The 16,696-nt window shown below is 38.6% G+C and overlaps 1 protein-coding gene across 10 annotated transcripts in view; it reads left to right on the forward strand.

Moving 5' to 3' along the window:
• Positions 1-1,177: 1,177 nt before the first annotated feature.
• The window catches only part of cux1a (cut-like homeobox 1a), a 117,313-nt gene continuing 101,794 nt past the window's right edge, over positions 1,178-16,696 (forward strand). For 8 of the 10 annotated variants that reach the window (XM_084400351.1, XM_084400355.1, XM_084400358.1 and 5 more), the window contains exon 1: positions 1,988-2,131. In XM_084400351.1, coding sequence (XP_084256477.1) covers positions 2,069-2,131 — 63 coding nt within the window. In that variant the 5' untranslated portion in view covers positions 1,988-2,068. Of the gene's footprint in view, positions 1,454-1,987; positions 2,132-2,460; positions 2,778-16,696 lie in introns of those variants that run through there. The other 2 variants (XM_084400353.1, XM_084400354.1) reach the window with 2 other exon arrangements.

Genomic DNA, 16,696 nt, shown 5'->3' on the forward strand with positions numbered 1-16,696 from the left:
GGCTCTCCTGCGCGGCTCCCCTGGTGTCTCAGAGAAGGGAACCGAGGGGAGGAGCACTTATGAGGAGCCACGGGACTCTACGAGCTTCCAATTCTCACTCCGCCCTGCAGGGTCTGATCTGAAACTCCCCCCTCTCTGTGTGCGGTGGTGAGGGCGAGAAGCAGGCCTGCTCTACAGATGAACGGAACTAATGGGAACGTAACTCTGGAATCCGGCTGTATAAATGAAGGTTAATTGCTCATTGTTCACTTAAGGTTTAAACCGTGGCACTTGACTTTCCTCCATAGCTCCTGGTTTATTTTTGGTTTTACATACACACCCTATGATACACACTCGTTTTCTTTTGCATGGTAGGCTACTGTAAAAAATATGTTGTAGCCTACTATAATGATCACTATCTCACTCTTATTTAAATGCTGTTTTACTAATTACACAGTTGGTACGAACTGTATTTTATAGGTTCTGAACTTGTACTTGTACTTGCACAAGAACAATAAGGTTGAATCTAATCTACAAAATAAAAAGATCATTAAAGTAGGTAGAAATTAGCAACATTATTGCAACAAAAAATGTTTCTCTGCATTATTTTCAGTTTTTGACTGTATTAAGTACCTTTTTACAGTAAAAGAGCAAACGATCACAGAATATGAACTGTGCACATATACATATATTAAAAATAATAATTATATATATATAGGCCTATATATACAGTGTATATATATATATATATATATATATATATATATATGTGTGTGAATAATTTTTTTATATGTATTATAATATTTTACTTAATATATATACATTTGCATGTGTGTGTGCGTTTCTGTCTGTGTATTATGTAATATAATAATAATAAAAATAACAACAACAACAGTAATTATTACTAGGCTATTATTTAAAAAACTTACTTTCCAAGAATCGTTGGCTAAATGTGATTGTTCATCACCAGTAGGCCTAATTGAATAATAATAATAATAATAATAATACAATTTTACTTAATAAATAATATATTTATCTAATCAGCGTAATCCGTTTCCAGGAATGAACCCAGCTAAATACCGATTGGTTATCATCACTAATTGTAACAATTAATACGATTAGTTTGGATCATCACCATGTCCCATGAACAATGAGTTGAGACGCTACTATATGCACCCAATAGAGGGCGCTACTGTCCAAGTTCAAGTTCAAAAGCAGTATTTACAATTCATCAGGAATCGACCGGACAAGGGTTCATGATATAACATCAAACCATCTAATGCCTCCATCTTAAACACCGTCCATTACCATTTAAAATGCATATTGCTTTATGCAGTATGTATATGGAGAAGAGCTAGGTTGTGTTTCTCTTTATTTAAGCTATCGATCGCCGTTTCCACATTCTTCACGCAAGATTGCCCATAAAATCAATATAATAGATGTATTGGTTTTAGAGTAGGCTACAAAACAGAGGGTAAGTAGACATTTAGACAACAAACAGCAAACACATTATAAGACAACTGCGTACGCAAAGGAACATCAGATATATTTTCAATGGGATTAAAGATAAAAACTAAATCAAAAATCAATATATCAGGTGTGCGAATACAAAAAAAAACAGGCCAGCAGATTCTTGATTTGACTATGAGAAGCATAAAAACACATAAGCTACGCGTTCCGTTCGCGTTGCTCTCCTCGCGTCAGGTCTGATCAGTGTCTCGCAATATCTATCTATAGTGATAAAAAAAATCAATAACCGTATAAACTCTCTTCTTATAACGGATAAAACGTATCCTGCATCCCCCTCCCGCTCCTGCGCCACGGGGGGCTCGATTGAACACGGAAACTCCATCCCGCGTTTTCTGCCTTTTATTTAGGACGGTCTCAATAATTGTTTTCAGTAGCCCTATTCAATATCGCAGGTTGGCATTCGTTCGATAACTCCATTCCGCGCGCGCCCGCGCCGTTCGATCTGCTCCGCTCCGTGTTTTGCGCGCGCTCCCCCGCCTCTCTCTCTCTCTCGCGCTGAACTCCAGCCCCTCTCGCGCTCTCTCTATCAGCCTTTCATTCCGTCTCAATATGTCTCAAGATGGCGGCCAATGCGGGATCGATGTTTCAATATTGGAAACGCTTTGATTTGCAGCAGCTCCAGGTCAGCTCTCTTTCGCTTTGTATTCGCTGTGTGTGCCGGTAAGCCGGTCCCGGGGAGCGTCGCGCTGAGAGGCTGGCGCGTCGCTCTCGCGTCGGCTCTTTCGCCGGGTTCGGTGCCCATTGATTAAAGCGGCTCTCGCGCTGATCGGAAATTGATCCTCTTTGTTCAATTCCCATCGATCAACCATCACGGTCAAGGTGGATGCGGCCACTTTGGCAATGGGAGCCCGAAGGTTTCCCGATTCTTTCCTGCTCCTTTCCATCTCCGGGATGTTTTGGGAATAGTTTGTGCTGAAGAGATTTAGATAGTATGTTTGTTGAAATAATTTTGTGTTTAGAAGTGTGTCGCGCTACACGGGTGGCGCTGTGCTGGACCGAGACGTTATTGCTTAGTAACGAGAGAGGTGTTAGACTGCCTTCCTTTTTAGATTTCACCTCGTTTATTGTTTTCTAGCACTTTTTGTGTGACTCTAGAAGTTTATAAAGTTAGCAAACTGAAAGTTCAGCTTCAGTAGTTAAGTTTAAATCGAAGACGGAATTGGCTGCTAAACCTGCGCCAGACAGGAACAATTAAACACAAAACAATAAACAAACACGAACGGATGAAGGATTTTGTGAAATATAGATGTGGGACACTAGAAAATAAGGTTTGTTTCGTTATTCAGTTACAAAGTCCGACTAAATAGTTCTTGAAAACAAATTAATGCAATGTCTTTTTTTCTTTCACATATAACTTGTGTTCTGTCGTTCTACATAAATATGGATCAAACGAGCGTTTTAACGCTTGTGGAACGTAACGAGTCTGTTTGCTCTGCATTTGTTTTGGTATAATATTGTTATTGTTATTTTTTTTTTTTTAAATCGATTAGTTGTCAAAGTCAGAACTCTTTCGTGTTTCGTTATTTGTAATGTTCGTGCTGTTGGAAGTGCATTTGTCGCGTTTGGTTAAGCATAAACAATAGACCCATGATTATATCAATTATTGATTAAGAGTTTATGTATTTATGAACTGAGGTCGCAAAGCTTAGCTTGAAGAAATCGCTGACCTATTTTTCGATCGAACTTTATAATTCCTCTTACCAGTAACCATTTACACATCTTCACAAGCATCGCGAGTCATTTAAAAATCGATAACGTATCATGTAAAAATCAATATAACTCGATAGTAACAAGTAAACCACCTCTTTGGTTAGACTCGATTTTCTGCGTTATAAGTGTTTAAGAATTTGCTCATTTTGAACAAAAAAACGTGTGTTTTTTTGGGGGGGTGTTAAAAAATAGCCTACTAAATTCAAGCAGAATGTAGAATACTTTATATGTGCATGCATGTGTTGCACGATGTTCTGGGATGCTATTCAGCTTTTGTGTAACATTAATCTGTAATTGTCAAACATTGCCAGACTCGTTGCATGTCAGATGTTTTGCTGTTTGATTATGTTGTTGTGTTCTAGGAAAATCATTTATTTAATTAGGTTCCAGACATATATTCTTGAACATAAAGGGACCACACACACAGCTAGGCATATTCTGATGTGGTGACTCTAAATTTTCAGTGCTCTCCCTCCCTTCTTCCTCCCCTCCCTCCCTCCCTCTCTCCTTCCTTGTCTCTCTCTCCCTCTCTCTCTCTCTTTCTATCTGTCTCCCAGGCTGATAAGAACTGGCATCAGCGAGTTCAGGCATTGATGATGTCATGGATGCTATCTTGTTTTGTTTTTTGCTTTTTTTGTGTTTTTATTCAGACCTCTAAATCTTATTTTTCATTATGTTTTAAATGACTTTATTTATCTATTTATTTTTTTTATATTTTTTTTCTGATTAACTCGACTGATTTAAGTTTAATTAATGCCTCTATGTGAATCAGATGTCTCGGATTACCCTGCAAAAACCACACCAGACAGTGGAAGAAAGTCGTCTGAATTATAATTTCCCCAAACGTATGACTCCAAGCAGACCTTTTTGTCTCATATATCCAGAACTTTTTGTTTTGTCGGTGTCACCTGCTGCCTCCTGTCACCACGTGGTTCTGAGGACTGTGGATGCAGGTGAGGTGTAAGTGTACCTCCCTTAGTGTGTGGTCCCGAGTTTTCGTGCGTCAACGCAGAGAGATTAGCGATTGACGCAGGCAGTACTGCCACCATCAAGATGTGAGCAGACTCTCTTGTCTGGACCTGCGTTGGGGCCCTGTGATGACTTTAAAATGTGTTTGATATCTTTAATGAGGGGCACATGGGCTGGCTGCGGTACACTGTGTACCTAAACACCATACGAGTGTAATATTTTGCATTTTTAGTTCCTATGTGGTTACGGTATGATTGGCACGGCTGTGTCTTAGAGATCTTCTACCATGTTCACTGTGAAAAGTTTCAGCAGGCTTTGGATGTTAGACATTAGTTGTGCTATCATAATATTTGGTAACTCTTTTGTTTAGGGTCCAATTCTCGCTATTAATTCGTTGCTTATTAGCATGCATATTACTAGGATATTGACTTTATTAGTACTTATAAATCACATATTAATGCTTTATTCTGCATGACCATATTCTACATCCCTTGATCCTACCCAATACCTAAACTTAACAACTACCGTCCTTACTAACTATTAATAAGCAGTAATTAGGAGTTTGAGACAAAACATTTAGTTAAAGGGGTCCTATTATGCCCTTTTACGAAGTTTTGATTTTATTTTTGGGGTGTACTAGAATGTTTTCATGCTTAATTGTTCAAAAAACGAATTATTTTTCACATGTTTTATATTATAAAAGCATCTCTCTCTCCCCAGTCTGGCTCAAACACGCAGATTTCGATGAAGCCCCTTTTTCCGAAATACGAAATGTGCTGTGATTGGTTAGCTGGCCCAGTGTGTTGTGATTGGTACCACTTAGCATGTGTTTGGGAAATGTCCCGCCCCTCCATAACTGAGTTCTTCTCTAGTGTAAATATTGAGGATGACGTCAATTCCAAACCAATTCAAGCCCGATTCAGACCCTGACAATGTTAACAAACAAGAGGATTGTACAGAATGGATTTCATGCACGGATTTCACAGGACGTTTCAGAGTGGTATGTTTTTTTGTAAAAAAAATAGTTTTACATATATTATAGATACGATGTTATCTATCTACGGAAAACTATGGTAATACAAACAGTAATCGATCACAAAACCAAAGTTAATTTTCCTAAGGAGCGGTGAACAAAAAGCGGGAGTTTACAAAAGCTAAAACAAGCTGTTCTCCATGAAATGTGCAGCGCACAGATAAACATTGGTGGTTATAATGTTCAGGAACAGTGTTTAAAATAAGTTTTAACCACTCTTAAGTTCGTCAGCATTACGAAGGTCAAACAAATGAGTTTTGTAAATGTTTTGGAAAAAATTGTCTTTTTGACATAGCGACAACACTGTCTTCTCTAATGCAGCTCAACCAGGCCATGTCCCATTTTTTTCGTATTTCCTGGGCGGGGATTATTTAAATGCGTTGTAGTCCAAACGAGCCGTTCGTTGTAGTTCTTGAAAAGGGGATTCTGTTCAATAAAACTTTGAGCTTTGTAAACTTGCAGATCTTTTTTATGCTCAAACAGCAACCTTACACACTAAATAAAGTGGAAAAAGTGGAAAAGCATAATAGGACCCCTTTAGTAGTTAGTTAATAGTGAGAATTGGACTCTAAATTAAAGTGTGACTGAATATTTTTGAGGAGATTCATCACTTGCAATTGGAGTATTTTTATATAAAAAATAACCCCCCCCAAAAACATCACTTATTGAATTGAGCACCGGTATTTTGACTTGAGGTTTTGGTAATAACTGTCTGACTGACACCTGACTGGATTCGAAAGACACGGGAAAGTCCCTAAAAAGTAAGCAGGAATGTCGCCACGTGTCTGCGAAAATGCGGATAAACTACTTTTAGGCATGGTTTTAATGCTGACATGAAAGATGAATAGAACAACAGCGTCTCTGTGGAGCCCACCCCACACATTCACACAGACTCAGATCCTGACCACTTCAAAACCAAGCCAACTATATGAGGCCCCAAAACAACACACATATTTGCATGTGTCCTCTCCAAATTTAGCCTCAAAGTAAAGCACTTCAATTGACTCTTGTATTTGTCTAATTTCACAATTTAGACGCATAATAAATTCTACAAGGCTCTTTGAGTGTCTTGATATTATGCACTTGAGAAAAAAAGTTACTTTATATTAGGTACTTGCATACTTTTTTTTTTTGATACAACTGTACTTTTTTTTAAAATTCATGTTGTATTGCAAAAGCACTTGCTGTTCTTGAGGTGGGACACGGGTAAGGTTAAGGACAGGTTTGGTGGTATGGTTAGGTTTAAGGGTTGGTATAACAACAGTGTAATTATAGAAGTAATGGTAGCACTTTATTTACAGTCCTGTTTTGCATGAACATACAATGTAGTATTGACAAACTGGGTATTATTACAGATATTAATTACAGCTGTAAATTTAGTGTTGGTTAGTTACACTTTATTTTAAGGTGTTCGTCTTACAGTGTAATAAAACATTTAAGTACTGAGTAATAAGTATCTACATACGTACTTTAGGGTTAGGGTTAGGTTTAGGGTTTGGTTTGTGGCTAGTTACATGTATGCATCATTTACTGTTTTTAATAAAGTAAGTACATGTAACGAGGACACTAAAATGAAGTATTACCCAGGTATTTTTCAAATGTAAGTGCAATGTAAAAACATGTTTACACAATAAGTGCATTGTATCAACTGATTCATTTAAATGTTAGTACATAGTAGTTAAAGACACTTAAGCCCTGTCCTAAATGGAACCCTGAGCTCTCGCAAACGTCCATACTTTAGTAGGTAGAAGTCTGTTGTGAAGCTCACCAAAAGTGCATATCGGCTGGATGGTGGGCGCTCGCGAGCAACGTTCTGAAACCTAAAATGACAAATGGGACATTTCTTGTGGACTTAACGGACACCTCACACAGCGGCCATTGTAATTCCACAAGACCGCAAGTGTTTGGGACAGGGCCTTAATATAATGTGGGACCCAAAAAACATATATCACTTGGGTTAAATTGGACTAAACTGTACAAAAATGGAAAAAAAAGTGTGATTTGTGTACATTAGCCTTTTCATATTTGTAAAGACCTGAGGAATATTACATGCACAGTTTTAAGTCGTCTGTATAGTGATTTCACATTGCGATTTCCTTTGCTGTGTTGTGACAGGAGATTCAGTCTGTTGCCTTGCTTTGGTTATTAAAAAAAAAACGTAGTTTGTCACTGAAAAGAATAGGTTAGTGATTTCCGATCCGGTACTCGAGCACCTTTGTTCTAGTACCAGATCAGCCCAGACGCTGATAATCCTACAGTATTTGAATTACCTACTCTATTAGGTGCTGCAATCTAAAATAAGAAGAGTTTGTTCTCTCTGTGTAGGTGTCTACCATCTCATATGATCATCGCATGCTAGCGAATGGTGGCCCGAGTATAGCTCCTTTAAAGGGAACTCTGTTCTTGTGTGATAAACTTGATGATGATGTATTTTTATTCGGTCTAAAGAGGGAATCGAACCGTTCCTAAGGCAGTTCACCTGCCCCCAATGTATAACTTGTGTATAAAATGAAACTGGGTGTGCTTAAATATATATTTATAGTGCTTACATAGATGTTTTTTTTTACTGGACTATGTAATATGAAGTGGCCAAATAGTTAATAAAAGTGTTTAAGGGAGTGCTTTTTATAGGCTGTTGTGTGCGTGTTGACCCCTCTTTCATTTGCTGATCGGTCTGCACTCGGTTGCTGGAGATAAAGATGGCAGGAAGAATTCAGTGGCCATGGGAATCAGGGGGGGGAGGCCATGTGCCAGCACACTCTTTCTCTCTTTCTCTCTTTCTCTCTCCGTCACCCTCTCTCAGACGCTCATACACACGGTCATTACCTCACTGACTGCCCCCTTTCGCTGTGTCTGAGGGCTGGGGTTTCACAGGGGGGCCGCTCCCCTCCCGCCCCACACAGGGAAGCCAGAACTCTGACGCCACCAGCATAATTAGCCGTCCATTTCAAATAGAACCCAAGTTGGAGGAGGGGATGAGAGCGCTCGCCCCTCCCACCCCTTCTCTCTTCCTCTCTTTTTCTCTCTTTCTCGCTTCCTTTCGATCGTACTTTATGGCGTGTTTGGTCTACATGCCTGTGCACTCTGGAAATTCTTTTAGTTTGAAGGAATTTAACGCTTCTGATTTGTTTTACAGCAACTGAATTGAGTAAATTGCAGAAGACAACTAAAGTTTAATGGCACTATAATGGTCTTTTTCTGTATTAAACTTTGTTTTAAGTCAACATAAAAAAACATTTTACTTTTCTTCAAAATGTTTTAAATGAGCTTTCCTCTGGAACAGTTTTCCTGGCTATTTGATCATGTTAACTAGTAGCCAAATGGCTAGGCAAACTCAAACTATTGTTTTAGCAAACTCGCATTCAATCTGGCTTTATGAGGCAATTTTTTTATGATCTAATCAATTCATCATGGATAAAAAGTTCTGACCTCCAGTTTTTATTGTTGGATATCCAGTTTCATTTGGAAATGTGTCGGATTAAGGAAGTAAAATGGGTTGAAATTGCAGTTTGTCTTGACTTTAAAGCTGTACAATCACAAATTGTAACATGAAAACTGTAAACAAATGTTTACATTTGTTAGAAAACTACACTTCCTTTTAGGGCTTTAACATTTGTTTCCTGGTGCCTGTTCAAAAACCACTTAAAGTCCTGAATGGGGAAAAATGAACTGCTGAATAATATTTATGTAAAATAGTGTTAAAACAATGCGTCAGGTTATTACTGTGATAGACTGTGGAAAAAGGTTAGAACAGCGTTTTATTTGCTTCTGTTCAGAAACATCTGGAAAGAGTTTGAGGGAAGTAGTTCTGAATTAAGAGCCATGGGAAAGAGATCTGCTCCGATTGCCCTCTTTCCTGAGCGAAGGAGAGAGAGAGAGAGATAAAGTGAGATACTTAAAGGGAAGTTTAGTCCAAATGGTCTTTTTGTATATTGTCACTCAAAACAGATTTTATCCTTCTTTAAAAATCATTACTCTTTGTTCCATGTTTTCTGTTCCATGCCATTTAGATTATGTTTAATGTAGTCATTAAAACCAAATTATGACTGTTGTTCTCGTTGTTTTCCAGTGCTTTTATGCAGGTTATAGGTTTAGAGTCTGTCATAAGCAGCCATTTTAAACCTAGCTGGACCATTTGTTGTGATTGCATCTTTGAACGCTTCACGCTGCAACCCGATCTATTGTTTTCATACAAGATTCAGCAACTCTGTGATGAGAAGAGCATGTTTTTATTTCCAGTCTTCGCTGCCATTTCGAGGCTCTGCCGCGCCACACTAATTTGCTGCAGATATGTTTAAAAAATCACAACCGCTGAGATCAAAGGCCTTGACAAAGCCTGTGACTTTACTGTGCATAAACCTAATGAGGTGCATCTTTCTGTGTCTGGATGCTTTTTCATCTCGTCGTTGTCTCCTGTAGTCGCCGGTGGTCAATATGCAGCTCACAGCAACCCTCGATTTACTATAATTTGGATTTCTATGCAAATTTCATTTCGGACGAGTGGTGAACGATTCAAACTTTGCTAGCCACGAAGCAAGGTTTGATAGTTATCGCCCACTTTGGATCCTTAAGTTAACATGAAATCAAAATTATTGAAAAGTACAATAATTGGCTCTGAGTCTGAAATGACTTTTCACAAACTTTGCTCGTTTCAATCAATGCCTATTGAATAAAATACCACTCTAGATCATTTGAGTATTCGTTCCCCTCAGAAATATCTCATTACAGAAGTTTAAAGGTTTTTGAACACTTAAATCTTCAATTTAATCAACAAATTATTGGTGAAACTAGCTAGCGTTAAACCTGACTGCTAGTTATTGGCGACTTTGCCTCCTCAAAATCAACATGAAATCAAAATTGACTGCATTTACTTTATAAATAATAGTCCCAGGTCTTTTTGTGGGTGATGAATGCAAGTTATTCCAAAGATACAAATGTTTGTCTTCCATCTCCAAACTGATGCCACCAAACTGTCATTTTTCTCATCCTAAATCATTGAATATTTTATTATCCTAGAAATTGTGCCGTATCAGATAACTAAAATTGTTTGCGAACACAGTTTCTTGTTGACGTCAACCACAAACTAGCCTATTGATGAAACTATTAGCTAACGCTCCTGTCACTTTTCCTTCCCTACACTGCTCAGAATATGTTGCATTTCATAACTAAAATGGTTAGCGAACACCGTTACATATTCATCTCAACTGCGAGTTATTGGTAAAACTATAGGCTAGCTAACAGTGAAGCCGAACCACTATGTATCCAACACAAAATGACTCGTCATGATCTTGTATTCGATCCAAGCAGCAGGCAGACATCGTCCCTCGCTCGATAATTTACTGGGCGAGATTTTGTTTGAAAAATAGAGATTGTATTTGCTCTTTAAATATCAGAGTATCGATCGCACACGGCGGCAGAGGCCGAAGACTCGCAGTCGGAACTGTTAATGTGTGGGAGACTCGAGAGACTGGAATCTCACTCACATGCCATGTTTGATAAAAGCCCAGCTCTTAGGGGGCTATGAACAGTCCATTTCAGCTGAGGCGAGGAGGAGGCGCGCACCTCTCTTTCTCCCTTTATCTCTCCCGCTCTCCTTCCCTCTCTCGTTTTCTTACCGCTCACTGCGAGAGATGATTGAAAAGCTGGAGTTTCCATCAGCGGCCGTCAGCTGTAAATGTACTCAGACTGCTGAAACAGCCCTGCGTTGTTGCTGACCGTGGCATGGGCCAGAGGATGTAGCGCCATATTGCATCGTGTGTGTAGTGTGCCAGCATAATCAGGTGTGAATAAGTAGGTCAGCTGTGGTCTGTGTTTCGCGTTGCCAGTTGGTATTTCTGACAGCAGCCCAGAGTTTTTGTGCAGTCGGAGGTTTGCGGATTGTTGACGTTGATGCGGGAAGAGTTGGACTTTTGCAGCTTTTGTGTCCACAAGAAGGGTGAATCACATATGTGTTGGGTTACGTAAGATGCCAACCCTTTGGCTGGACGACCCAAGCTCTTTTTCGATTTGAACTCTTTTTAATTCTGTCGTTTCTCATTCGGACTCTCTCTGGTTGGCACGTAGCCTTGGTTTGATTGCCAACTGAGAAAGTGCTATGGCTGTATCAGGATACCTGTCGTAAGGTGACACACTCTTTTGTCCGCTGGTCTTGCATGGCGACTTCCTTTGAGCGCTTTCAGTCGAGAGACATCTGGACTGTTGTTTAACTTTGCTGTCTCAAGCACAAACAGGTGTTTTTGTGACTAAATGAATGGATTAACCAGCAGACCCAGAAACAGTTCCACTCCAGACTCCAATGCCAATTTTTTTTTTTTTTAACCTTGTGCTGTGTGCGTAATCCTAGAGATATAAATAGCCTTCCTCAATAAGAACTGGAAGGAAGGGCACATGCACAGCAACCTTCATACGTTTTGTTCTGGTGCATTTACTTAATTTGTTTAATGTGAAGGTTTGTAATCATAATTTTAAAAAGTAGTTTGTATAAAGTTGCTTTGAGGCCTTGTGGCCTATTGACCATGGCGGTTTAGGCATGTGCAAAAGTACATTTAAGAAAACTAGTCAATTCATTGTTTTTAAAAGAGAGTTAAATATTCTTTCTTTCATCACATACTTACCCTTCCAAACCTGGCTTTTTCCCCTGTGGAATACAAAAGAAGATATTTAATGTAGAATGTTTAAATTGGGAGGGGTAGATAGTGAATAATTAGGCTGTTTTAGGGGCAACCTGACCCACAACTCTTTTTTTTTTTTTTTTTAGATCTTTTAAACCCGGTTTCTTAAGAAGCTAATAAATATTCATATAAGATGACAAAACTATAAGACATTGCATGTGTTGTGCTGTACAAAACCGTACGACCCATATCTAAATGTAATTGTAAATTGTAATATGAAAAATACAACTTTTGGTACTTTTTGTACCATTCAAGTTATAATCTTACAATTTCGCTTTCTTGAACGAATTCTTGCATAAGTTGTCATAAGAGTGTGTTGAAGACGCGTTCAAGAACAGTTGGCCCAAGCGCAACAGAATGAAATTAAATTCAGGCATTTCGAGATGCATTTCTAAATATTTCTTTTTCAGTTTTTAGCTCGACCCAGTTATATATATATATATATATATATAATCATCAAATTTTGGGGTTGGTAAGATTGTTTTTAATGTTTCTTTTTTTAATGCTCAGGAAGACTACATTTTATTGATACAAAATAAAGTAAAACAGTACTATTGTGAAATATAATTCTCTTCAATTTTCACTTATTTTAAGATGTAATTTATTCCTGTGATGGCAAAGCATCCATTACTCCAGTCTTCAGCGTCACATGATCCTTCAGAAATCATTCTAATATGCTTTTTTGGTACTTTAGAAATGTTTCTTATCATCAATATTTATTTATAATAGAAAATCTTTTATAATATTAATGACTGTCACTGTCACTTTTGATTAATTTAATGCGTCCCTGGTGAATAAAAGTATTAATTTCTTTATAAAAAGAAATCTTACTGACCCCAAACTTTTGAACAATAATGTGTGTATATTAAAAGAAAGTTTTTTTTTTAAATTTATTTTCATAAGCACTAGGTAAGCTTGCTTAGACTTCATAACCTTATGAGAATAGCGTGTCTGTTAAAACAGGAGTTTTCGTTGGACACCGTTAGAGGAGTTTTTATTCTTGAGGAGCCCCAGATGCTCAGTACATTATGTGATATGATGGTGGCTCCTAATTTAGCCGCAGTCTTATCCTGTATGGATGAGTAATTGTGTCCATAAAGAAGGTTAATCTTCATAACAGGGGAACATAAACCAGATCTCTCTGGATCCTCTTCTGTTTCAGCACAGAACAGGGGAAGAGAGTGTTTCTGAAGCTCAGAGCAAGGAACTTTTTTTGGGTCGGAAGAATTTAGTGCCGTTTCTGAGAAAATAAACATTACGCTTCAATTTGCTCCTCACAGTTATTGACTGGTCTAAGAAAGCGCAGGCAAACTGAGGTGAGGTTCACTTATTTTAGACCAGCTCTCCGCATTTCCCTAGTAGGAAGGTCTGGACGGTTGAGGGGAAAGACGGCATTTTGTGAATGCCTCTAAGTTTCCGGAAAAGTTCATCTCAGAAGAACTTTGAGTGCCGTCTTGCTCCATTACTATTCTTGGAGAGTCTCAGGTAGCCATGGCGAAGAGTTCGCACCCAGCTGTGGTTTAAGTGCTCTGTGAGAATGGGAAATAATCAGGAGACCCTTTAGCCTCCTGTCTGCACTTTTTCCCTTCTGCTTTGCACTCGCACACATACACACTTTTGGGTTTTACTCCAGAAGTCCCTTGCCAGCCTGGGCTCAGCACTTTAAAAAACCCAAACAAAACAAAATCCTCTGCGGGGGCCCTCGGTGCCTAGGGAACCGGGCAGCTCCACCTCACACTCAGCAGCAGCAGGGCTCCCTGATCTGGCTTGGAGCTAGACTTTGGCTGAACTTTCACTTTTGCCTGAAACAGTTATTATTAGTGACCTGAAAACCTCCAGGAGGAGTGGAAATGGAAGCCAGATGCCGTTAGTGGCTGGAAAACGATATTAAGCTTTCAAATGGTGCCCATGGGGAGGGAGACTGACATGGATTTCCATGTTGGGGGGGTGAAGAAACTGTGACCCCGGCGCTGCTCTGGTGATTTGTTCTGCCGATGGCTCATGCTTGAATATCACTACAGGGGTGGTGGTGGGGTGGGGGGTGTTTGGGGAGGGGTCAGACCTCCAAATTTGCTTGTTCGCGGGGGTATGAACACTATCGTTAGTGCTGATGGTACATATGCAAAACATGGGTGGTTCTTCGAATGTAGGTCATGATTTTTTTTCCCAAAGATTTTAATTATATTATATATTTCAGTATTTTTTTTTTAATTTATATTCTCCCCCCCCCTCCCCCCGGGCTTTTAATGATATTCCATGTATTTATGTATTAAGTCTGAAATGGCTCAAAAAGATGATAGCCTATGTTTTCAATCAGGTCTTAATTAGTTTCAACCAAACAATGTTACCAATTCAATTCAAAGTAAAATATGGTACAAAATCTAATTAAAGTTGGTCTAAAATAAGTTTTATCACCATTTTTGGAAAGTAGGTTTAAATCGGAGATGCTATCAAAATATCCATCTTAACTTCCTCGTTCTTGCAATTTTTGAACTAAAGAGTGGTATTGGTATAGTTATTGGTATTTTGTTAGTTTGGATCCAGCTTGAAATTTTCTTAAAATAGCAACAACAACAAAAAAACTCTCAACCTTGAGTTTCCATTCATATTATTTGTAAACTCTCTCTGTTACATATGATGTGTTTACTATAGGCAAAGGTAAAACCTTACTCTGCTTTTTAGTCTGACAATGACATCTCTGGGTTAGTCCAGTACACGCGCTGCCCCTTTAATTCCTGCACTTCCTCATCCCCTTGTTCTCTCTCTTTATACAAAATGTCTGTGCAGCCTCCAGCGAGGTTCTGTCTCCAGGAGGGTAATTATTTTTAGCAGGAAGTGTCTGAAAATGGACTGTACTTGGTCAGATGTGTGTGTGTGTGTGTTGTACTTGCATGTGTGTGTGTTGGCCCCTGCCTGGCTGGCCTAGCTTGCAGTGAAGAGAGATTGGCGGGATGTTGGTGTTGTTATTAGTCTTAACAGCAGCCGGGCAGAGGATGTGCTCTCCTCGGTCCCATGGGATATCAGAGACAGATCCGAGGAGATCAGAAGGCCGAATATGTCAGATGAATTTCAGCAAGAGGGAATGAAAATAGCAGGCTAGCAGGGGAGCCTTTTTTGCTTATTTATGAGAACATCACACCTGGCCTATATCGGCACAATCGCATTCTACCCTGTTATTGTGCTACTTGCAACGTTTTTTTATCCTAGGTGGTCAAAAGGGATTTTTCTCAACCCTTTGTGGTTGTTCTTCTCGCCCCTTAAATCAACATAATTAGGCAAATTGCTCTTTTATTTGTACGATTTCTCAAAGTTACCCAGTGACGTTATAGTTATCAGTTTGTGCAGGATTGTTTGAGGTGTTTGCCTTCGGTTCAGCTGGACTATTTCTTTTGGCAGGCCGATATGTACATCTGACACTGATGGCTTCCCTGGCCATCATCCAGAGAATATTTCAAACAACATGCTTTTTAAAAGACCGCTGTGCGTCCTGGGAGTTACAGCATAATTAAACAGACTTGAACCTCTCCGCGCAGAAACAAATCACTATAAATATCGACATACTGAAAAGGGCTTTGACTGCGGTCTTCCATAGATTTTTGCATTTTGTTTTAGTTAGTACATAAGATTTATCATATCTGTATTTCTTGTGCTTTGTTTTATAGGTGTAGATGCATATCAAGACTTTTTCTTTATCATTTTGTGCATTTCGTACAACAAAGGCAACATGAAATCAATATTGACCCTGTTTACTTTAACACACATTCCTAGTTTTATTTGTGAACAAAATCATTGCACATTGTTAAATAAAATATATATTATAAAACAAAAATGTAAAGAAAATGTAAACATTTCTTTTCTATCTATCTATCTATGTCTATATATATATATCTATATATATATATATATATATATATATATATATATCTATATATATATATATATATATATATATATATATATATATATATATATATATATCACGTTGTTTTGTTTAAATAAGAACCGGGTAGGCAAGCTGGCATTTGAAAAAAGAAAAAATTCTGATCTTAACAAGACAGAACATCCAGTGCTGATGGTATGATTTGAGAACTCAGCCCACCTAAAACATCTCAATCCCTCATTTAACGGTCTGCTTTATCTTTGCGAGCAATCAGGTGGCGTATATTCTCTTTTAATCCAGGACTTTCACTTACACTGAGGTATTATCTCTGTTAAACACACATCCGCACACAGATACTCGTTCCAAATGCATCCAAGACCTCCATTATGGAGAGATGCATTATCTGTCACGCTGGAATGTGCGAATTATGGATTTACACGACCTGCATCCGAGGCCAGAGATAGAAGGGGGAAAAAAAATGGGAGTTGGTGAGTCGATGAGTAGAAGCATCGTGTTTTGCTTCACGTTTCTTCGGTCTGTAACTATTGCTGGTGTCTGAGTCATCAGTTCAAGTCTCTGGGAAATATGTTCTGCACTTTATGCTGCTGGTATTGTTCCAAGATTTAAACTAGTGATCTCATGCTAATTCCAAATTAGAGGATCGATCCAGAAATGTCTGATAGCAATCTGCCTTATCCAGGAAGTTCAGACAAGTTCAGAAGCACTGGAATGTTGTTTCTTATATTGAGGAGGGCACATTCACATGACCAAGGTTTAAAATCCGCTATATGCACAGAAACGTCACTTGTTGGTGTGGTATCTTCAGTTTTCTGAGGTAGCTTTAACAGCATCAATATTGTAGTAGTTTATAATCAGAATATAGTCAGTTAAATAGTCAGGCCTAGCATTAATTTAGTTGTTCAA

The sequence above is a fragment of the Rutilus rutilus genome (genome assembly GCF_951802725.1).
Source record: "Rutilus rutilus genome assembly, chromosome: 25".
In the NCBI taxonomy this organism is placed as follows: domain Eukaryota; kingdom Metazoa; phylum Chordata; class Actinopteri; order Cypriniformes; family Leuciscidae; genus Rutilus; species Rutilus rutilus.